Here is a 23,144-nt window from a genome sequence, read left to right on the forward strand (position 1 = left end):
TTAACACAAGAAAATTAGTCAGCTTCCCTTGGTCAGAAGGAAAGTCCTTTGGCAAAAAGTTCTCGTTCGAAAATACTCTGGCTTCCCAGAGTTAAAAGGAAAAGGCTGCATCAGCTCAAAAGGACAAACCAAGCTTTATTTTGAGTCAAGGTACTGCTGTCCTACCTAGCTATGCCAATCAGTCTAGCTACTTTCACGAGAAGACAGAAATCAACAAGAGTTGTAGCTTTAAGTTAGGGAATATATTCAATAGATTATCAAAGACAGGAAAGAATATACTCCTGGCAGCAAGTTTTACTTTTTAAACATCTTCAGGCCACCCTGAATCTGAAATGCAGCTCTTCACCCAAAGGAGAGAGGGATTTATGATGCTTTAAAGGAAACGGGCTCTTTCTCTACCTTCTAAAAAAAAAAAAATGCTCCAAATCACTCTGTGATGAAATGGAAAAGAATTTCCCACAAACTCATTTACTAACTTTGCTGCTGCATCATTTGGGTGCCAAAACTGAACCTTTGATCAAAGCCTATATCATACAAGGGCCAATTTTCCAATGCCTCTCAAAACTCCTGATGCATTTCTAAAAGGACATACGAAATTCTTCTGAGCTCACTTGGAATAAGGCAACAGATGGAAGTCTTCTTGTGGCTCCAGCATGCTGGTCAATGATGCAACTGCTCCCAGCTACTCACCACCAGCAGCAGGTTTTCATGCCCAAAGCTCTGACATCAAAAGGGACTGTGAGAACACTCCTCAATCTGCTGTTGGCAAAAGCACTTGATTTAGTTCAAACTTCCTTCACCAGCTGTGCACCAACAGCTTTTCTAGATTTAGCTGTGCTAGGAAAAGAAGTCACCAATCTCACTCCCAGTCACTGTTTCCTCCATCTGCCAGTTAAACTGCTCCTGTGAGTCTCCCTAAACATGCTTCAATTAGACAGACTAACGGAGACCTACATGACCTTGCACAGTCTAAAACAAAATACCCAGAAACTGTTCACAACAACAGCTCAATTAGCAGCTCAGATGAGGTGATATGGGGGGGGGGGGTGTCAAGAAAAAGCTAAGGATAAATCAGGGCAATAGCCTGATAGCCAAAGAGGCAGGTATTTGCAAGGAGAACATCCATTTACTTCCTTTTACAGAAAGATAAGTGTAAAATGGGTTAGCTGGACTTCACACTAAAAGACAGAAACTATATCTCACTTAGCATTAAATATATTTCTTCAGAACAAGCACGGTAGCTTAACTGCTAGGCAGTTCTCTCATCACACAAAACATTTTTTTTAGAAAAATTGTAAATTCAGAACTGGATCTTTGCTAAGAATGGTCAATTATACCAAGACTAATAAGAGCTTCTAGATTTATGCCCTTCAGAGGTTATTCTTTGCCCTAGTAATATAAGCAGTCTGAAATTATGTTTTCAAAATAACAGAGCAACTATGCTATGCTATTTAGCCATAGCTTTAATGGTATTGAAGATGTTGAAGCTTCAGTCTTCAGATCACTCTATGCACGTGATTAGACAGAGACCTTTCCTAAATGAGAGTACAAACTTACTAACAAATTACTCAGGGAGTGGGGGGACAAGAGGACTGTTTTTAAGTAAAGGACAAAATTCCATTTTAAACACAAATTTTGGAATTACGGAGTAAAGAACAACAAGAACATGGATGTTGGGAAAGAAGTAAAAGAACAGAGAAACTTAGAAGCAGACAGATGAAGAAAGTACTAGGTAAGAAATTATGCAGAAAGCAGCAGCTACAGAGAAAAAGCCCAGTTCCCTTTAGCGATCAAAGATCAAGAATAGAGAAGAAACTCTTCAATCCACATCCCACAACCATGCTCTCCAAATCTACAGTTTACTTCAGCAGCCTGGAAACAAGTATATAATAGCCAAATATAATATTCTTGGGAACGTAATTCTCTGTACTGGAGAAGAATTCGTTATCACAGAATGACACATTGACACGATTCTCATAACACATTCTCATACTTTCAACTGGGAGAGACTAGCCTATTTACAGGAGAAGCAGTGGAGGCTGCTCTGTAATTAAAGTTGCTGAGCTTTCATAAATCTGGTTTCAGACAGTATTTCCTCTAAAGTACTCCTCCAAAAAAGTTATGAAATCAAAATAAGATTATAGGCAGGCCTAAAGTACAATTTCCCCCAACAATATTTAATCAGAAACTGTTGCTGATTTATGATCTCCTAAAAATAGAGCTTTTCAACTCTTATTTTTTGAAAATCTTTCAGTATAACATTATTATACAGTGCATCCGTCCACCACCTCAAAGAAAAGCCAAAAAACCCTCACAGATATCCGTAAAACCTACTTGAATAGGCTTGCATAGATGCTACGTATCATTCAGAATCAGCACCAGATTAAGGCATTCACATAAATTCTTCTTTCCCAATAAGTAGTACAGCATGAGTGACCTTATATGCAGCTCCTGCACAGCCAAACTACTCATCTATTATTAAAAGGCTTGATTTTGAATGCAGTGTTTAAAAGCCCCTGGGTCATTCCTATCTAATCATTCTGCGTGGGATACATGAGAAAACTGCCACAATAAAGCTCAACTGGGCTTCCAAACCCAAACATTTCTGCAGTACTCCCAATCTAACAGTGCCAGGGTTACAGAATATTCTACCACTTCCATGAAAGCTAATCAGACAAAACACCCATTACTTACAATATTTTGCTTTTACTGGCTATTGCATAACTCCGCAGATAATTATGAAATATATGAGCACAGTTAGAGTATGCAGGAAAATCTCAGAATCTATACCTACCCTCCATAGTAATTTTATTGTCTAATACTGCTCAAGACATCCAAAGCTATTGCTATTTTTTGCAAGTAGCAAAGTTATAACAGAATAGTCTCATTCACCAATACTGAACAACACACTCAATATATTTAAAGGTTAAGAACTGAATCTATAATACATTGCAGCTAATCCAACATTTATATTGCTCCATGGAGACAAACTGACAGTCCACTCTGTAGGAACAGACTATCAAGAGTCCCACAGGCTTCAGAGACCAACAGATGCAACTGTATCAACTACTTTTAGAAACCTAGAATACAGTGCCTCGAAACTCGAAGTATATCATCTCATTTAAAAGATGTGGCACTGTATTTCTTAGTCAAAGTAGCTTTGGGAAGAAGTAAATGTGAAAGTGGTAATGTGTTACTAAAGGAACAAAGATACATAAATTTAACAAGTTAACCTAGGCTAATGGAACAAATCACCACCACCTTTCAACTGAGTAAGACAAAAAAACAAACAGGGGATTCACATTTCTTATTGAGAGCTATACTTAAGGTGATGAAGCACTTTATCTAGAACATCCAGCTGGTTTGAAGCAGTTTCACAGACAGACTTTAAGCTAGTAGTATAAAATAGGTAAGATTAGAATGCAAGGCAACGATACTGAAACATGAGAACAAACAAAACAAAACAAAAAAACCCACAAAAATTCATGTAAGTTAACAGAAGGAAGAAGCAGCTACGGACAGAATTATGGACAGGGGAAGAGAAAGGAAAGAAGTAGCATCTGTCCCCTCAAAAAAGGTTTTTTTTTTCCTGGAGGAATAAAGGAAATCATAGGACCATGTCAGCTGACTCAATTAGTTTACCCTTTCTACAGCTTTAACGAATAGTTTTTGGACCCTTTCTACAGCTTTAACAAATAGTTTTTGGAAAACTGTTAACAAACCTAACCTAGGACACTGTACAACCCTCACAACTACCTAGTCATATTCATTTTTGCTCCTCAAAAAAGTAGCAGTTGACCTTCATAGCAATTTACAATTTTGTAAAATAAAATACCAAAGTGACTTACAATAGCAAACAATGCCATTTTATACTACTACATGTTTGATCTCCAAGGTTTAAAAGATATGACTTGTCTTAATATTATTTTATCATTGGCTCTTTTAAATTAAGGAGCATAAGCTATAAAATACTGCAATGTACAAAGCTTGAGTATTTATTGAAAAAAAAGTTTAATATTAGTTTTCACAACCTGCCCGGCAGCAGATAATTTTATCACTTGTAGCAAATAAAAGAAAGAGTGTGAAAGAAAACACATGAACATTGCCATTTCTTCTTCCCAAACAGCAAACTGTTTAAATAAAGCCTTCTGAAAAATAATTTAATTTCAGAATTTCCTTTATGTCATTCATTTTAGCAGTAAATTTGTAAACCTATTCTAATATTCACAAGAAATACTGCACTATAAAATTGCTGGCATCGTGTCTTCTGCTTACCATTCAACAAAAAAGTAAGCCCCAAATACAGTGCTCACTGCAGAAGACGAGGCTTGAGAAAGTAAGCCACAGTGGAAAATTGCAAATTAATGCCTTAATAAAAAAAAAAAAGTTAAAGTCTCAGACACTCTTAACAAACAAGATAAATTAAAAGCCATGCATTATAGGCACAAGATCTCTCTATCACTTCAGGCTCATGAAGGAAGAGTGCATTTACAAAACAAATTTTGTGGATTATGCTTTCTGACAATGCACCCATAAACAAACAAACAAGAAATGTAGCAATGCTTTTGTTTTTGTCCACCACTTTCCTCCTCCAGCTTTCTACAGAGATCACAAAAGCAAAATCTGCCCTGGGGTATCACACAAACCTGCGGAGGTGTATCTTATACTATAGGCTTAATTATGAAGAACAGAGATTGTGCAAATCTCACAGTGTGAATAACCTGAATTCTGCTAAGGCTCAGCGTAAGACACACTGATGGCTTCACTTATTTTTCTGTCTCGTTTCCAGATAAAGCAAAACCATTCTTCAGTGCCGAAAACCCATTTAAAAGTATTATTAAGAAAGACTGCAAAAAACAGACTGTGACACAGTTAGCACACAATTTCACTTCGGCTCTGTATTATACTGTGCTAGGTACATCCACATGCAGAGTAACTGTCTAGCACGCTATGGCAAAAAAAAAAAAAAAAAAAGAAAGAAAAAGAAAGGAAAAAACCATAATCGAACAACCATCTTCCGAGACTATCATAGCCAGCATGAATAAAACGTTTCCCCCCCGCCAACATAAAGAAAGGATTAAATGATAGCCTGCGTACAGCACGCCTAGGGAGACCTGTGGTTTAACGGAGCGGCTAAACGCGACAAAAACGACCCGTGCGGGCATCTGGAGCCCCCTGAAGGGCTCGCAGCACTCTGAGGCCACTCGACGACCGCTTACCCCCCGCCTCCCGCGGACCAGCACCCGCCACGGGCGGCCCCGGCCGCACGGCTCGCACAGAGCCGCGGGGCAGAGCCCAGGCCGCGGCGGCGCAGGGCTGCGGCGGGGCGAGGACGCAGCCCCGGGGCACGCCGCCGCCGGGCGGCCCCACGGCGCAGCGCAGCCCCGGGGCGGCCAGCGCTGCCTATATTAGGGAAGGGAAAGCGGGCCAGGCTCGCCCCGCCGCACCGGGACGGCGCCGCGCCGCCTCCCCCCACCCCCGCCGGGAAGGCGGCGTGCAGGTGCAGCCAGCCCGCGCCGCCGGCCGGCCCTAACGGCCGCCAGCCCTAACGGCCGCCGGCTCCAACGGTCGCCGCCGCACCCCCTCCCCCCCCACGCCCCACCCCCACGCGCGCGCGCCCGCCCGCGGCAACGGCTCCGCGACGCCCGGCCTCCCTCAGCGCTGCCCCCCGCTCTCCGCACTGCGGGCGCGGCCGCCCCCCCCACCCCCCTCCGCGCGCTCTCCACCGCCGCAGCCCCGCGCCCGCGGAAGCCGCCCTCCCCCTCCCTCAGCGGGGTCCTTACCGCGGCGGCAGCGCTGCCGGCGGGCTCGGGCCGGCTCCGCGGCGCGCTCACGCACGAGGGGCAGTTAACCCCATCGCCAGCCCCGACAGCCGCTCGCGTTCCTCCTGCTGCCGCGGCGCGGAGAGAGGCCCGCCCCGCCGCCCCGCGCCCGCCAATACCCACGCGGAATGCTGTTGAGTGATGACCACACCAGCCAGTCAGCGGCGCGGCGCCCGCCCCCGGCGCCTCCGTTGAATGGTGCCCCTGAGCGCTGACGCCAGCGCGGGCCCACCCAGGAGACGGCGCCCAATCGCAGGGCCGGGCCGCGCTGACAGACGGCAGCGACCACCAATACGAAAACACCTTGGCGGCGAGACCGGCACACGGGCGCCTTCCCACTGCGAGCGCCCGACGACCATTAGCAGCCCGGCGGCGCGGAGACGGACGGCTCCCGCAGCTAATGGCAGCCTGGTCGCCACCTCTGCCTCTGCCCCCCGAACCCGGGGCACGGTAACCCCTGCTGGGCTGTGAAGTGCCCGAAGAGCTCCATAGCCCAGCGGCATAGCCCTTCCCCGACCCGCGAGTGCCCCGTGTACCCCCAAATCCGTCGGGACCCCCGCGCGGGCGGGCGCGGAGCAGGTTGGGAGCTGTAGTCCCGGTTCCGCCCCCCGCCGCTCTCCCGGACCCTCGTTCCGGCTCCTGCCCTCAGCCGCTCTCTGCCGCCAGCCTGCAGCCCCCTCTCACGGCCCCTCGCTCAGCACGACCCTTAACTGCGTTCCCGGCTTCCGTCACCCGCTCCTCCCGAGCGCCCCTTCTCTGGCGGAGAGCAGCCTTCGCTCTGTCAGGTATCCGAGCCGAGCCGCGGGGAGCCTCTGCGCCGCTCTCCTCTCGCCTTGCCGCCCCCTCGCTCTCCCTCATTCCTCCCTCCCGCACGCGCCCTCCCGTCAGCGCGCACCACCGGAGCAAAGCGGGGCCGATGCAGGGCACCCCCAGGCAGCGACCAGCCGTTTAATTCGCTCCTGGGGGAGAAGTGAGGCGGCGGGGGGGGGGGGGGGGGGGACGGGACGGGACGGGACGGGACGGTCCTTGATCCCGGAAGTGCCGCGCGCGTGGCGGCCGGCGGCGGGAAACCCGCGTGCAAGCGCGCGTGCGGCACCTCCCCTGTGACGTCACTTCCGGCCGGCGGCCGTTTGAGCCCGGAGCCCGCGAAGGCGTGTGGTGACGGTTGGAGCCGTGAGGGGCCCTGGGGGGGGAGGGGAAGGGCGACTGTGAGGCGGCGGCGGCTTGGGCCCTGCGTTACCGAGTTCCCTGCTGGGGGGGGGGGGAGCTGCGTGCTGCTGCGGGGCGGCGGGGGGTAGGGTGCTGTGAGCGGCCTTGTGGGAGGCCCCGGGCGTGACCTGCTCCCTGTAAGGGGACGAGCTTCCAGGTGCCTCTTGTTCTCCGCAGCTCGTGTTTGTACCAGAAAGTTCCGCCGGTTCTCCTCTCCTTGCCTCGCCTGCTAATGCTGCCGCTGGGTTATCCCAGCGCCTGCCTGGGTAGCTGTGCTGGTACAGGACGCTGTTGTGCGCAGTGAGTTGTGTAAGTCAAAAACTTGTGCCCTTAGGTAGATATTAAAGTTTCTGATTGCCTTGTGCCCAGTATGCTGCCCTGTGGGGAAGGCTTGTTGTGTGCTACCACAGCTTTATGATATTTCTTGTTCTGGTTGTTTTTTCTTGTGGGTTTTTTTTTTTTTCAGTGCTCCATTTTACTCTCATGATTGGCTTTTGAGTTTATTTGCTATTTTCCTGATGGACAAAATGAAGGGTGAATCAATCAGTTAAGGGTGTTTTTTTGTTTTTTGGGGGGTTTTTTTGAGCCTTGAATTCTTTTTCAAGTTTTTTGAATGTTCACTCATGGTGCAGCTGAGACTATCAACAAGAGATCTATGAAGCAAATGCTTGATGAAAATACTCAGCTCTTTCAGACATATGCTACTGAACTGCAATTAAAAGGCTGTACTTATGGCCTATGACATAAATGATGAGGCTTATACTATGATATCAGTTTGTGATGGTAAGCAGCTTTGCAAAATATAAGGCCATTTCTTGAAGTTCTTGTCAATATTGGACCCAGTCTTCTAATAAAGAAATATACCCTCAGTAACATCTTCAACAAGCTGGATGTCAATATATAGCTCTGGTTCTGGAGGGATGATGAGTGTGTGTAGTAAAATGCAGTGCAGGAGCAGCAATGATGGAAAGAATTCCTTTTTTAAAAAAATCTCCTTTTCTTTTTCTAGTATTTCTACTGTTCTTATTCCTCAATGCTTACTTGTTTTTCCAGGTTGTTTATGAGTCCATTGAACAGAATGGATGCTGGAGCAGATTTCTTTGAAATAGTGCTGGTGTTTTTTTCTCTCATGTGAGAACTGACTGCTTGCTTGCATTTTTAAAAGAACAGTTTGTCAGTGTAATGGCCTTCTCTTTTTTCCCCCATGGCTGCTTAATTTCCTTAAAAGTTTAGATTGGGCTTTGTTAGAAGCCTTCCTGGAAATTATAGTTACTGTACAATATATTAAGAGAGCTTATTCTACGCTTAATTTTGAAAAATAGTGGAAACTGGACTGCATCAAACTGTTTATCTGCATGCATGTTCTTGCAGACCGCCTTCAAAGAAAATTCAGTAGGTGTGAAAGTTAGTATTTACCTTTACAAAAGCCGTGTTTACTCCCCCAAGTAAACGCATTTATCCTGCTATTCACAAATTCTGTTCTTCCTACTAATTTGCGTCCTATAAGTGGATCATGCTTATGAGTCTGTAGATCCATGAATCTTCCCCGTTCCTGTCTTTAAAAGTTGGCATCACATTTACCACTTTCCAGTCCTGAAGCACCAAAGCAATTTTAGATGACCAGTTCCTGCTGTTAGTAGTTCAGCTGTTTCTTTCTTCAGTTCCTTTAAAATACTTGAGAAAATAACATACAGTTTTTAATTGGGTTTTTTTTTTTGGCTGAAGTGTCTATGTAGACCTTTTCTTTAATAAAATAATATTTCTGTAGCTGCCGTTTACCCACTGAACCCTCTTAGTCTCCAGCTGCTATTCCTCCATCACTATTTAAGAAAACCCATGTTTTGGTGCTTGTAATCTCATGATAGCATAGGATTGGCAGGATACATATCACAACGTATTAAGAACACAAGCAAATGAAGACTTTTAGTTATAGAAAGCATGCACTAATCCTTTCTCTCCTTAGGGCTTCTGAATCTGCAGTGGAACAGCAGACACGTACTGGTCTCCTTTCTTTCAGTGTAAAGTAATGCTTCTGTTGCAGTGTCTGACTGAATTTTTTAAAAAACCTATATTTGATTAAAATTACCCACATTGGTGTAACACAATTGATCTGTCTCAAAGCAAACATAAATGATACTGATACACAAAAAACACTGAAGCGAAATCTAATAGTTACATTTTCCTTGACTATTGCTGCCAAAATAACTATAAACAAGTAGGACATCGGGGTTTGTTTGTTTGTTTTCAATTTAATTATTACTTTAACAAATCAATAAAAGGAATTTTGTTGAAATCCATTCTTGCTCTGCCTTGTTTCATCACTGTTCATTCTCTCGTTTTCTATAAGCCCAAAATACATCTTTCATAGGATCAGTGTGTCTTCAATAGTGATTCTGCAGCAAACAGTATCATAAAATAATTTTACAGGTGTGAAGTTAGACTGAGAATGGGGTTTTACCACTGCTCTTTAATAACAAAATTGTGGAAAGATCTTTGAGTCTTTGTTGTGTGATTCTTTGTATAATCATTCAAAAAGTGTATTTATATAGTAACTTGGAAAAAAAAGTCTTGGAGAAGAACTGTATAACACTGCTTAGTTTTTTTTCTTAAGTACATTTTAGTTATCATCAACTTCTTAGAACTGTATTTTGAAGTGATTATTCTCAGGCAATCATATCTTGAGCATCAAGGATTTTACTGGAGGAGTTTTTTACTTGCTATAGACTGCATAGTAATTGAGCACCAGACTGTAAGTTATGTATGCATAGAAAGACAAAGTCCATCTTCAAAGGTTAGAGTCCAACTTCAAAAGTTGTGAGAATATTTGAATTAGTTGATGATGCACACTACTTTGCAGTTCCAAAGCACGATGCATGAAATGTTTAGTAATATACAGTTTATATTGTTCCCTTGTCCCATGCTCTTACTAGCATATGTTTTTTATAATAGTCAGAATTCAGTACATGCAGACTGATTGTTTTTAAATTTTTCAACTAGAGAAAAGAAAACAAAACCTTGTGCGTATTTGGTGGTTAGTGCTTTCTACATGTTGCTGTTGCTACTTTTTAAAAACTTAATTAGTGAATACAGTCCAGAAGCAGTTTTTGATGATAGTATTGTTATGTTCCAATGACTCGTATGTTTCCTTTCATTCAAGCTTACACTTTTGAAACTGCATGTTTTTATTCAATGTTTCAGTCAAAAGAATTTTGTCGTAATCTTGTTCAACAAAAAATGTTATTTATGCTAACATTTTGTTTTCATATTGTCACTTACAACAAGCTATATAGCAAGATGATCAGAAGTATATGATTTTCTCTGCTTTTACAGAATGGAAAAATCATCACAGAAGATGAGTCATATTTTCTTTAGGGGTGAATCACTGAACTGAGTGCTGAATGGATTTGTTGAATCAACCAGTCCTCCAACATACTTGTTTAACATTGGCTCTAGAGTTCAGTGTTTGTTTTTTGCCACCAGTCTAAAAGAACCTTTCTGGCCTTCTGAAGGAAGAAAAGATACTCTGTGAAAAATACTGTGGTGGAACTACTGGAGTGGTTACGATTGCTTTCTCAACTGTTAGAGCTGAAGTGTTTTTGTTTGCCAGCTGAGAGATGAAATAAGTATTTACCAGAACTTTATGGCTTCTTTTCTATGAAATGCATCTCTTGAGCATAAAGAGCAAGCCAGAGGCTTTCCTTCCTCAATAAAGCAAAATTCAGTGATGGAAGTAAAGATCCTTGATACAGATCATAATACTTCTATCTGTTGAGTATTCCATGGGCCTAAGGTACAAGAACATTAACTCCTTAAAGATGTGAGACAGATTCCACTTACAAAAGCCACCATCAATAGCGGAATCATACTTGGATCACACAGTAATAGTCTAGTTTGCAGAAGAAATCCCTATTTCCTTTCCCCATAGCTGGTTCTTGCATCAACATTAGAAAGATATTCCTCTTTAGCTTTGTAGAGGTTGTATTCTGGGAGGCTTTTCATCAGAAGTCTGTTTCACAAGTAGGTTTAGCAGCACTGGGCTTGTCTGTCGGTAGGTTAGGACCTGAGTGCACCACCTGGCATGCATCTAGGGGAGAAAGGATTCTGTCTTTCCACTAATAATGCTATGCAGGTCACTTACCTGAGAACTGGGCTTTCTGTGTCCTTATAATGCTGTCAGAGGCACAGCAGCAGCCTCTGTTTCCAGCCATGAAGTCCTCATTGCTGGACGAATCACTAGCAGTAATCACTAGCACTCACACAGTGATTAACGTCAGGTATTCCAGGCCCTTGAGTTACATGCTTTGGAGGCCAGGATGTTGAAACCATGTTCATACAGAAGTCTTTAAGTGTATATATATAAAGTGTGTGTATGTGTGTGTATATATTTTTTATATATATATATATATATATATAATTCCAGTTTGGATTGGTGTCTTCATCCATGTGCAATTATGTAGTTAGGACTTAACACCTAGGACAAAAGATAACTCAGATCAACAGGAATACGTTTCTTAAATACAGATTCTTTGGTAGCTGAATAACTTGATACATAAAAGAACCAAATCCATAGGAATGGTAAATACCACTCTTATGCCTCAACCTTTGTGTGTTTCTTGACATCTTAATTTTGGAATCAAATGTTTGGGATTGTTTCCATCCTCAGCAGAAGGGTACATGAAAACTGCTGTGGTTCCATAGCACCTCCTTGCAGAAGTGATGATAGATTTCCCAAGAACGTTTGCACAGCAGTTCTCAAATGTTACCCTGTTAAGTACTTTAACCATGACAATCTCCTGGAGCTTAACCATGAGGCTGGTCTGCAGTGTTTTCCTTCCAGTTATCTAAATATGTGATTCATACCTTGACAGGTATTCCTGTAATTCATTGTATAAGCAAAATAGCACCTACTCATTTTTTTGTCCATCTGAATGTCATTAGCTTGGCCAGTGGCACCAGTGACAGGATAATTTCAAATTCTCATTTTCTAGGGTTCTGAAACAACTTCGTGGCTATCCAGAAAAACTAGGTTGTTGTACCACAGATTTTTTTTTATCCTATCCCATTATAGACACTTTTATCAACAGTAATGAAGTTGTGTGGGCCCCCCCTTTTTTTTCTCTAGAGGTGGCAAATTCCTGAATGCTTCTTTTTGCAGTGTTCTCTGTTCCTCTTTTCTTTTTCTTTGAATTTCCCTGACTTTTGAGATGGATATATGTATGTATGTATGTATATGTATATATGTATGTATGTATATGTGTGTGTATATGTATATATAATTTTTATATTTATGTATATGTATATATAATTTTTATATGTATATATAGCAGGATGTCAGTGAATCCAACTCCTGAACTACTCGACTTGTATCTTGCAGCACCACGGCCAGAGTCTCTACGTGGCATCTTGTGTTGGCAGAGCTGCTACCTGGATAAGCACCATGGAGAGAGTCTTTAATAGGCCGGGAAATTTCAACAGATTTTTGACTATTTGCCCTAGAACAAAGCCCAGGCTGTTTCCACTTAGGATCTGTATTAAAGCAATATTAACCTGTTGTGCTGTAAATGCAACAGTGCAGTTACAGCTAGTTCTCTTCACCAAGTTATAGACAACTTCTATAAAAGGTTATGGGTTTAACTGTTGCTTGATGTTTTTGTGTTTTTTCTCCCCCCCCAACTTTTTTAGGAATATTCCTTTATAAGCTGTATTTGTGAGTAGTATAACTTTGGCTGGAAGGGAGCACTTTGCTTTCTTCATCTTTAGTTGGTGCACTGCTACTGAACCTCTGCTACTCTAACCTATTTTTATGTCTGTGGAAATCATAAGAGGATGAAAATTAGCATTTCTCCTTCAACCCTGTCCACCTGGATAAAAGTAAATGAAGAATCCACGCTTTTAATCTTTTGCACAGCATGAAAATTCTTGTTCATTTATTCTGTGGTTTAAGATTTTGTTCTGTTCTGAAGGGAATAAAGTTTCTTACCTTTTTTGGGAGGGGAGGGCCAGGTTATGCCCTTTCTTCCTAGCTTGATTCTTAGGATTAAAGATTTTAGAGGACTGTTTTCCATCACCAAAAGGTCAAATGACCTTTTTTCTGTAGTTTGTCTGGAAAATTTTTATTAAAAAGAGTGATGTTTTAATCTCTATTAAAAAAAACTATTGAATGACAAATAGCTTTGATCTATCAATAGGGAACATTCTAAAATAGCTATTTCATTCTATTGAGGAAGTGAAGCAGGCTGACATCTTTATATTGGAATAGTTATGACATTTTGTTGATATTAGTTTGTAGGCTCTTCCTCCATCATTTGCATTAATTTCTGCCTTCTAGAGAGACTTCTCAAGACCTGATACTTCATGAAACCAGCACTCAAACTGACCTTGCAGCTTATAGGGAAATTAGCTCTCAACGCATAAAAATTCCCAAGCTTTTTGCATGTTGTAGGTATCTTGGGAGTTTGCCTATGTGTGCCATTATAAGTAGATTTCTTGTGCGCAGCCAAGCAATGCTCCCTATGCTGGTTGGGTCGACTTGAGATCTCTGTTGATGTCAGGCAAACCTAAAGATGGAAAAAAAAAACTTTAGAAAAACAAAGGATTATGTTTTCAAGGGTGTTGTTAGAAAAATAAAGTACACTCATAAAGCACTATTGAATGGATCTGATATCTCACTAGCTTTCTTTTATGATCTTGGTGACATATTTTTGCTGTAGAAGTCAGCATTCTCCCCCTACCCCCTTCCATGAGTGGTATCTTTTGGAATTGACTTTTCAGTTGACTTTCAAAGCTCCCTAGTTACACCCAGGAGTTATTAAGATTTTATTGAATATAAAGAGCACTTCAAAACTTTTCCTTGCTTCTTTAACTCTGAATTATGGCAGGCTGCTTTGTTGCAGCTTGGATTAGTTCTTTATTTCTCTGATAATGCTATATTACTTTGGAAAAGTACTTAGGAAGGATTCATGAAGTGTAGGGAGTTGTTTTTTTTTTTTTTTTTTTTTTTTTTTTTTTTTTTTTTTTTTTAAGAGAGAGAGTTTTCTGATGTGTTGTTCTGATGGTGTTAGTCTGTGACAGGTCTTTTATTAACTTGTCATATGTGGCATCCATGGAAAGCCAGAGGAGTTATGTTTGAGAAATGAGTAACTGATAAGTCTGCACATTTCCTTTTCCTTTCTTCCCAGTGCTGTCAGTATTAGGCCAACGTATGTCATGGGTATTGAACATTTCAAGGTGGAGTGATTACTATTGTTCCATGAAGTAATGTACCATTCTGTAATGTACTGCAGACCTGTCTTTTAAGTAAGATACCTTTTTTGGTTTTGTTTCCTTCAGGCTCAACATGGCTAGTACATTCCGGGAAACGCCTACACGTGATGCTTCTCTTTCTGAAAATGTTGATGCTAAGCTGTCCTTTCTACCTGAAAAACTGAGAAAGAAACTGCTTCCTTTTCAGGAGAAAGGCATCATATTTGCACTTCAAAGAAATGGAAGGTAAAATCCTTTTTGTATCATACGCTGAGAAGAATTATTTTAGGAAAACATTAGTGAATGGTTACAAAAGCTGTGCAAAATAGCAACACTTAAGGTGGGTTGTATTGTAGAAATTTTGTAAACTGTAAGTCGGTATGGTTTAAAACAAGGGGTTGTTTTGCTTTTTTTCCTCCAGGGGATGAACAAATTTTAATAGTGTATTATGCAAATGGAGCTTGTGTTATCAAAAAACTTCTCATTTAAGAGAAGGTTAAAATCAGTAGGACCATCCTTTTTGTCATGTTCATAGAGGATTCTTAAAATAAGTTAATTCACATTTACTTCTGTGGTTCTTAATGGTGTGGTAGAGCTGTTAAGAGAATGACTAACAGATCTTGATGCAGCTGTGTAGTGTTCTATTTTAAACTTGGTACAATTTTGGCAAGTAGTCAAGATGTTCTGGAACTCACTGAGCTGCAACAGTAGCACAGAAGAAGCCTGACAGTGTGCATTTTAATAAGTGCTCAGTTAGCAAGTGCAACAACTGATAGAGCAGGTATTCAACAAGCAAGTACCTGATAAATCAGAAAAGTAACTTATGCAAGAAGTTGGAGATATTTTGCTGAGCAAGAGCCTAACTTACTGAGTTGCAAGGTTTGGTATAAATGAAACAATTTTAGCTTAGCTACAAGGAAGGAATTAATTTTTTTTTTTCTGGTAACTTAATCATCTTGCTAAAAACAAGAGACTTTGGTTCTGAGGTTTTGTTTGCTAATGTTTGGGATTTTTTTTTCAAGAGAAAGTAAAATTTACATGTCCTTCTCTAAAGATGAAAAATTGTGAAGGAGATGTTTATCCTCAGGTCTTGCCTTTATATGGAACTTCTGATCAAGTCAAGTTTTCTCTGAAATTTTTTGTTTTAATTCTATTCACCTGGCCAAAAAAACCATCAGCAATTATTATGTTGTTGTCTTGAGAGGACTAAGTAAGCCATATATATTAGGCTGCCAGGCTAAATAGCAGAGTAGGAAGATGGGTCCAGCCATTAAGACACAAGTCTGAGATTTAAAGAGCTTCAAGTTATATTGCAATTAACTTCCTTGCAACCACTGGTCATGTTAGGTACTTCCCTGCCTCACAGTGGGACTGTGAGAATGAGTGCATTTTAATGTGTCACTTAAGTCCTTGACAGAGTGGACAGCAAAGTCTGCACTAAAGATTTAAATTTGATAAATCCAAAGCCTTAGATTACTATGTCTCAGTTGATCTGATTCTAATAATGGGAAGTGAGGTTTGTATAATGTGCAGTTGAGGTACATTGAGGTTGAGTTCTATACAAATAAACAATTGTTTGTATAATAAAATAATAAGAAAAATTTCAATATGTATATAGTGGCTTTAATGTTAACTAACACAGACTAGTGGATGTATTCAAAAGCATAATCTTTTGCAGCCTGTTATACAATATAGACATTGCTCTGGAAACTGCTTAACTGTAGGACTAGATAAATTTTAATCAGATATTTCTTTCTCCACTTTCTTTGAGAAATAACAATTGCCTACAACAAATATCTAAAAAGCTTCTGAATACCTAGACTAATGCCTGCCTTTTAAGGAGGGAATGGTATTTTCATTAGGATTTGGGGTTTTCTGTTTTCTTTTGTTTTAATCTTGAAAGCCAGCTTTCATTAACAAAAGATTGAGTAAGCACTAACGGTTCTACTGTGGTATGAGTGTGGAAGAGTCACCATCACTGCAAGAGATCTGATTTGTTGGCATAGCAAGTTCTGTGTTATCCGTGTCAAAGCAAGGAATTATATGCTTGGGATCAGCCTCCATATAAAGTAAAATGTGTTAAATCGAACCTTACTGAAGAGTGTTTGTTTGTTTTGTTTTTTAAATGTGTCACTTGCTCAAGCAGATCTAATTTTCTTTTAGTCCCAAAACAGAAAACAGGAGCCTGTGCTGCTTGTAGCTGACTTTTATTATTGGTCTGTCAGCCCTCGGCTCACCCAAATCTCTCCCTTTTGTGTGCTCCTTGATGATTTAAGTTTTCTTTCAGTGTTCCCACTGGTGCATTATAGCAAGATCTGGTACTTTTCCATAAAAGTGTATTTTTGAGTTTTAAAAATATATGAACATAGGACTTGAAGTAAGCAATATATGGATTTGAGCTCTTCTTTCTTCTGTCCCTCGGGCTATGCACTCCCTGTGCAGTCATCACTTAATCCATGCTTTGCCGTAGCAGCAAGAAGCTGCTGTAGAAAAAGTGCTCTATTGTTGGCTGAATAGATCCAATAAATATTATTAAGTGCCCAGGATCAAAGAAAGACTTCGTACTAGAAAACAAAACTTACTTCTTGAATGAAATACATTCTGAGATGACTAACGAGGCTGGGATTAAGCTGTTAATCCTCTCCCTTCCCCCCCAAGTTTTCCCCCGTTGTAAGACAAATATGCTGTTGCAATTTGTACTTGTGCTTTGTTAGAAAAAGGGAGGCAGCAGAGGAGGCAGACAGTAAATGGAGGCCTTTTCAGTAAATGCTACAAAGGCATTATCTAAACTAACGCATACTGCCTGACACTTTTCTAAAGCTAAAAACTAAATCCTGGAGCCAACAAGACACTGTAATTCCACATATACTAAAATACTTTCTGGCTTACGTACGTGCCTTGAAGATATATAATAACTGTTTGGCCGCTTATTCCTTCCTAGATTATTCTTCAAAAGTGCACTTAGGAATAGGTGCCTATGAATGCAGATATGTTTGATTTTTATTTATAACCTCAAATATTAATGTGCAGAAAACATATGTGCACACACATTCTGTCCATGAAAACTGTTTTATGCTTTCTTTCAGAAAAACTAACTCACTTTTAAAAATATGTATGTATTTATCTTTTTTGTATTGTGTGTTTGTTTTTTTGTATCTCTTGAAAAGAACAAACTTGCACCTTCCAAGACCATGAACTCTTAGATATGGGATTAGGAGATCTTTAGGTTCTTCCACTTGTTATTATTAACATACATTGTGTGTGTGTGTGGGGGGGTGAGAACAATTCTTTCTGTTGCACTTTGCAAGTTGTTTATTAGTCACAATGTATTGGTGAGATAAATCCCCATTTCCTAAGAGCTCAAGAAAACCTAATGGCAAGTGAGAGGCAAACTGAAAACCTTAAAGCAAAGATGTCGTCTTGCTTGTTGGGATTATGAGTTCTGAGTAACAAAGTACACTTTTCAGGCCTATTTTGTTCTTCCTTGTAAAATCTATGAAGTATGCAGGAAGAGGCTGATTTGAGAACAAAGGCCTAGACTATACTGAGAAGTCACCAGCCAGTGGCCAGGTGTTAGGCAGGAGGAAATGTGACAGTGTTGGAAAATATGGTAGAAGTTTGGGTAAAATATCCAAGATGGGGAGATATATCAGCAAATGGCTTAATTGTATAGATGAGGACTATATTCTGTCTTTTTTCTCTGAAACCCACATCTCTGTTTAGGTATTAATGATTTTTATTGTTGCTGTTCACTTGGAAACTCAGTCTCTTAGTAGCCTGCATTCTTGTTTTATCTCTGTCTTGATAAAAAGCATGTGACTTCCTACTTCATATGGTAGCCAATTCGCACACCTGAATATGTACTAATGTTTGAAAGTTAGCTCCCTTGCTACTACTGGGTGTCATCTACAAATCATATCACTAACTGCTTTTTAAAGTCATAACTGTCAGCCCGACATCATTATTTAGCATTGCTTGCCTTGTCAATTGTGTAAGAGAAAGATGACTTCAGACACAGAGATGATATTTTTTTCTAGAAATGCTGGCAGAACAATTTGTTTTAGCTATCTCGCTGGTGGATGAGAAATAGGACTTGCAGATGTTTACCACCCATGAAATAAGCTTTTTCCATTATATTTGTATGCTAGAACAGTATTAATGAGATAATCTAATTCCCTGCTATGTGTTTTTTCTCATTTTCTTACGTAAGATTCAATGTGTACAAGTTCATTAATATTAAAACTCCTATTTGTCTGGTAAAAATTTGAAATTTCTTTTGGTATAAATTTAAATATTGAAACACTTACTGGTATGTTTGCTAGGGGTTCTATTATCCTTCACTGTTGATTAATAAATATTTTTTTCTTTTTTAATGGTACCTTTAGAAATTTTAGAGGCAATACATTAACTTTTTATTAAACATTTATACATTGTGAAGCATGTCATTTTTAGTTTCACATGCATGCTGGCTTGGTTTATTAAGATTTGGCACAGTAATGAGGTAAATGGCAACAGATGGCAGTAAAATAATATGCAGAACTCATATCTGGCATTTAGAGCTATCAGTTGTAATGAAAAGGTATGTGTTTTGTTAACAGCTTTTTTTACTCTATAAAACATGTCTATATTATTTAATGTTGTTTTGGATAGTAGTCTGCAGAACATCATTGATAGTAAATTCATTAAGGAAAGGAGTGTTTACCCTAGTATGATAGCAAGTCAGTTAGATACACTTCAAAATAGTGTATTTTTTTTCTATTGATTGCATCTCTGATCTCTGGCAAGCTACACAGGGGAAGCCCGTAGTTAATTTTTCATTAATTAAAACAGACGTTTAGCTTAAAGAATTTGTCAGTCTTTAGATAAATAGACATTTTCCTCCTCCTCAAAATGAACCAGAAAAACAGAGGCTCAAATCAGAATTTCCTGAGACTTATGAATGTGGCTAAAAGGTTCTAGCTCCACTTTCTGATTGGAAAGATAAAAGTGCAGATATACAGTCCTCTGAGTTTTTAGTACTTGGATCACAGAAGCAGGAAGCAAATAGCTGTGTTCAGAATTCTCAGCTGCACTGTACTGCTTTGTGGGGTCATGATTTTCTGATATAAGTCATACCTAAGTTTTTGGGCCTGCACACATTTCTTTAACTTCCTTAGATAGCAGTAGTTAAGGAATGAGAAGCATGTCTGCACAGAGATTGAGTCCAGATGTCTTTGCATCACAATGGACTAAAATTTTTTTCACCCTTGAAATCCAAAATTGTTAAAAATCTGTATTCAGAATCTTGGTTTTTTGTACTTGCCTGCCTGAGCATAGAAATACTATGGTCTGCATGTCCAGTGCATGGAGAGAAAAAAAGGTTTCTTTTAATAGAACTGTTTAGACCTTGAGGGAGAGGTTATCTTTGTTAAGCTTTCTTTTTCTAGACTCTGAATAGGATAGCCTGGATGAGGTGGATTCCTCTGTATTAGCCATAGTATGAAATGTCATTTCCATTTAGGTTGAGTATTTAAAGGGGATGTATTTTTAGTTTTTGCAATTCAACATAATAAGATGTATTCAGTCTACATTTTTCATGCAGATTTCAGTTGCTGCTAGAACAGTAGGTTCTTTTCTCATATATTTTTGTTTAATTATTTTCTCTTCCACTCTTTTTCATCCCTTTTACTGAGTTTGATTCTGGTTTTGTGCCGTCTTCTAAATTTTCCTTCTCCTTCTGTATAATGCCACTGTCCCCTTTGTCTATTTGTAATTTCTCTCCCTTTTATCTGAAAGGTCATAGATTGCTGAAAGTCTATTTTGTGAATAAATATTAGACCGCTTGCCTTTCTTTTTGTTTTCTAAAATTATCTCTTTTTCAGAATTGGCTATACGGTTTAAAATAACACTCCTCAAAAATATTTTACAGATTACTGTTAGATTATCCCCCAGTAGTGTTTTTCACTATTTCTCTTCAGGGAGATGTGACATACTTGTTTTCTGTTAAATTTTGCTTTAAAATTATCCTCTCTGTTGTTGTAAGTCCTCAAAATGCTGCAGTGTTAATTTATTTCAATCTTCTCATTTCATTTAAGAGAGTAGCATATAATCTTTTTTTCTAAAGTGAAAACATTAACCATTTGCTTCTAAAGACAGAAAAATGTAATAAAAATATTTGACATGGAGAGTTCACATATCTTATGCAACTCTAGCTATTTGATAAATATCAGTATATTCTGTTTGACATAAGAATTTATGGAGAACATTTTTGAAAAGAACTTTCCTTGAAGTTTTATTCATGTAGGCTTTTCTGAGCGACTTGCTGGAAATCTGAGCGAGTCTTCTATTTCCTTGTAACAGTCACATAGTGACTATCTATCAATAATATATGCTACAGCTAAGGATGTAGAATTGGTGTAATTACCAAATAAAATACTAAAATATTTTCTCCTGACTCAAAATGCTGTAGTATAACTTCTACTGTGAGATCGGAGCTGATCTGAATTTCTCTTATTAAACTTTTGACCAATTTGATCTTAATATGGAGAGTTCAGAATTTAACATATGAAAAAGGACTTCCAAAATAGATAAGATGAAGTTATTCGTCTGCCTCTTTCGGGAGATCTACTTACTCTCTCTACTTTCGTAGCACTGACTTTGATAGAGCTCAAATTAACTGAATTTGCATGTTGGAAAATGCACCCCCTAGTTGTAGATCTTCAGATCAAAAAGAGAATTGGGAATAAAAATAATCTTAAAACTTCAATGATTTCTGTCTCTATCTTGGTAGCTTGTGATTAGATAGTCTAAGAGAGGTAGTTTGATGTGACACTGAGCATGAGCAATAAGAAAAACTAAAGAACTGTGCATTTATAAATGAAACAGGGAGCGCCATGTTTTTAGATAAGTGCAACTTTATATGAGTATGGGAATCTATGACTAAGTCTCTGGGTAGAGTAAGAAAAATCTTCTTATTTTATTACAGCATATACAGCAACTCTTTTTATATACGTGGAAGGATTTTACTTTCTTGATTGAGCTGTCAAACTGGCCGTGTAAATCTTTGTGCCTTCTTATGGAAATACAGTGCTCTGGTATCCCCCTTTTTAGTAATGATGTCCATGAGTCTTTAATCCCTACAGCATAACAGGTGAGCACTTGTTTTCAGTCGTAGAAAACAAAGCTGAAAAATAATCCTTGAGGAAGAAGAATGGAATGGCTATATAATAAATACTTAGAGAATCAAAAAAATCATTTCATAAATTTCAGCAATTAAATAGTATACTCTGTGAGTAATGTGTTTTTAAAGAGTCTTTTTTTATGTGCGGTGGGTTTTTTCTTTCTTTCTTTCTTTTTTTTTTTTTGACTTTAGTTTGTGATGTTTGATAGTGCATTTCACATCTGAGAAGTGCCAAAGGGGAAAGATGATTAAATGAAGATGCTCACTTGCAGAATGAGGTTAAAATTGAGCCAAATTCTGCAGTGTTTTCACAGTCAGGGAAGCTCGTTTGGAGGCGATGCTGGAGAAACTGGGAAGCAACTCCGAGGGAACAAGAAGAAATGCGTTGTCAGTAAAGTGAATAGAAACTGAAGGGGGATAAAGTAAGCATTTAAGGAGAACAGAAAAGAGCAATAGTAGTAATCTGAGAAATTAGTTCAGCTAAAATCTGGACTTTTAGCAACAGAAACATAGAAGAAAATACAGGCTTTAGAAATGTAGGACATGTTTTGATAAAATTAAGAAGAGCCAAGTGAGATAAGGATTGAAAGTGTAGGCAGTTCAGGTAATAGTGTCAACAGTGATGGAGAAAGGGGAAATGAGTTTAGCGTTAGCTGTGTGCAGTGAAAGTTGGCAGCCAGAGAATCCATAGTGATAAATCAGTATGTCTAACTCAAGTATCAGGGAGAGGGTGGAATGAAAGTGGTCAAGTGATTGATTTTAAGTATGTGAAGCCATCTGCTTAAATGTGAGGAAATGTGAGGTCTAAAACAGATATTCTAATTTGCTTAAGGGAAGTTGGAAGGAAAAGAAGAACATGAGCACAAAGAGAAAATTGCCCAAAAGGCAGATGGGTAAACAGTTTAAATCCACATACTTTTTGATGCCTTTGTGCTGAACAGAAGAGGTTACAAGTTACAGTAGAGAAGATGAAGTGAAAGTGGAAAAGATCAGCAGAACTGCTTAGTTCAGAGGTAAATGTCAGGAAAAAAGTGGGATGTTCTGTCGAAAGTTGAGTAGTGTGGAAGTATTTGAAAGGTATGGAAAAGGAACCAGGTATGGGAAATAACTAAATGCTGGGACTGAGGGCCTTGGATACTGGAGGGGAAAGATACCTGAATGTGTGGACTATTGAAAATGGAGAAACTATTAAAGATGAAGAGAGCTATTAAATGGAGAGACTATTTACTTTTCTAGATAATTCTTTCCTCTGTTTTCTGATTCAGCTAACTTTAAAGGAGGAAGACCTGAAGAGATTAGTTCTGCAGCTCTTGCAGTGCAGATCATTGCAGGAATGGCTCATTTGGGAAAGCAATGTTTACCAGGAAATTATAAGTAACTAATTTTTACTGAAGGTCATTAGACTACATGTTAATGAAGAGCTGCTGTTGATCACAGGCATTTCAGTCATGCTTGTTGGTATCTGCATTAAAATTATAGCCTTGTTGGTCAGTACTTGAAATTATTTGTTGCTCCCACTGCTCCAGTTGATTAATGTCAGTTTTTATTGCATAGAGTCAGTTGGTGAACTGTTTCATCTCTGAAGCCAAGAACTAAATAGGTAAAGAGTGTATTCTATTGTTGTTAGGTGCTGTGTTGCCTAGAATTTTTGTCAGTTAACACAGTCTAATTAATATAGTCTAAAAACCTTTTGTAGTCTCTGAGCTTAACCT

The 23,144-nt window shown here is 39.6% G+C and overlaps 1 protein-coding gene across 3 annotated transcripts in view; it reads left to right on the forward strand.

The window, feature by feature from the left end:
* The first annotated feature begins 6,261 nt into the window (after nucleotides 1-6,261).
* Nucleotides 6,262-23,144, forward strand: part of ZRANB3 (zinc finger RANBP2-type containing 3) — a 56,178-nt gene continuing 39,295 nt past the window's right edge. The window contains exons 1-3 of one of the 3 annotated variants that reach the window (XM_064514618.1): nucleotides 6,262-6,401; nucleotides 7,209-7,340; nucleotides 14,361-14,519. In XM_064514618.1, coding sequence (XP_064370688.1) covers nucleotides 14,368-14,519 — 152 coding nt within the window. In that variant the 5' untranslated portion in view covers nucleotides 6,262-6,401; nucleotides 7,209-7,340; nucleotides 14,361-14,367. Of the gene's footprint in view, nucleotides 6,402-6,450; nucleotides 6,608-6,904; nucleotides 6,987-7,208; nucleotides 7,341-14,360; nucleotides 14,520-23,144 lie in introns of those variants that run through there. The other 2 variants (XM_026108735.2, XM_026108736.2) reach the window with 2 other exon arrangements.

The sequence above is a fragment of the Dromaius novaehollandiae genome, chromosome 7, assembly GCF_036370855.1.
Source record: "Dromaius novaehollandiae isolate bDroNov1 chromosome 7, bDroNov1.hap1, whole genome shotgun sequence".
In the NCBI taxonomy this organism is placed as follows: domain Eukaryota; kingdom Metazoa; phylum Chordata; class Aves; order Casuariiformes; family Dromaiidae; genus Dromaius; species Dromaius novaehollandiae.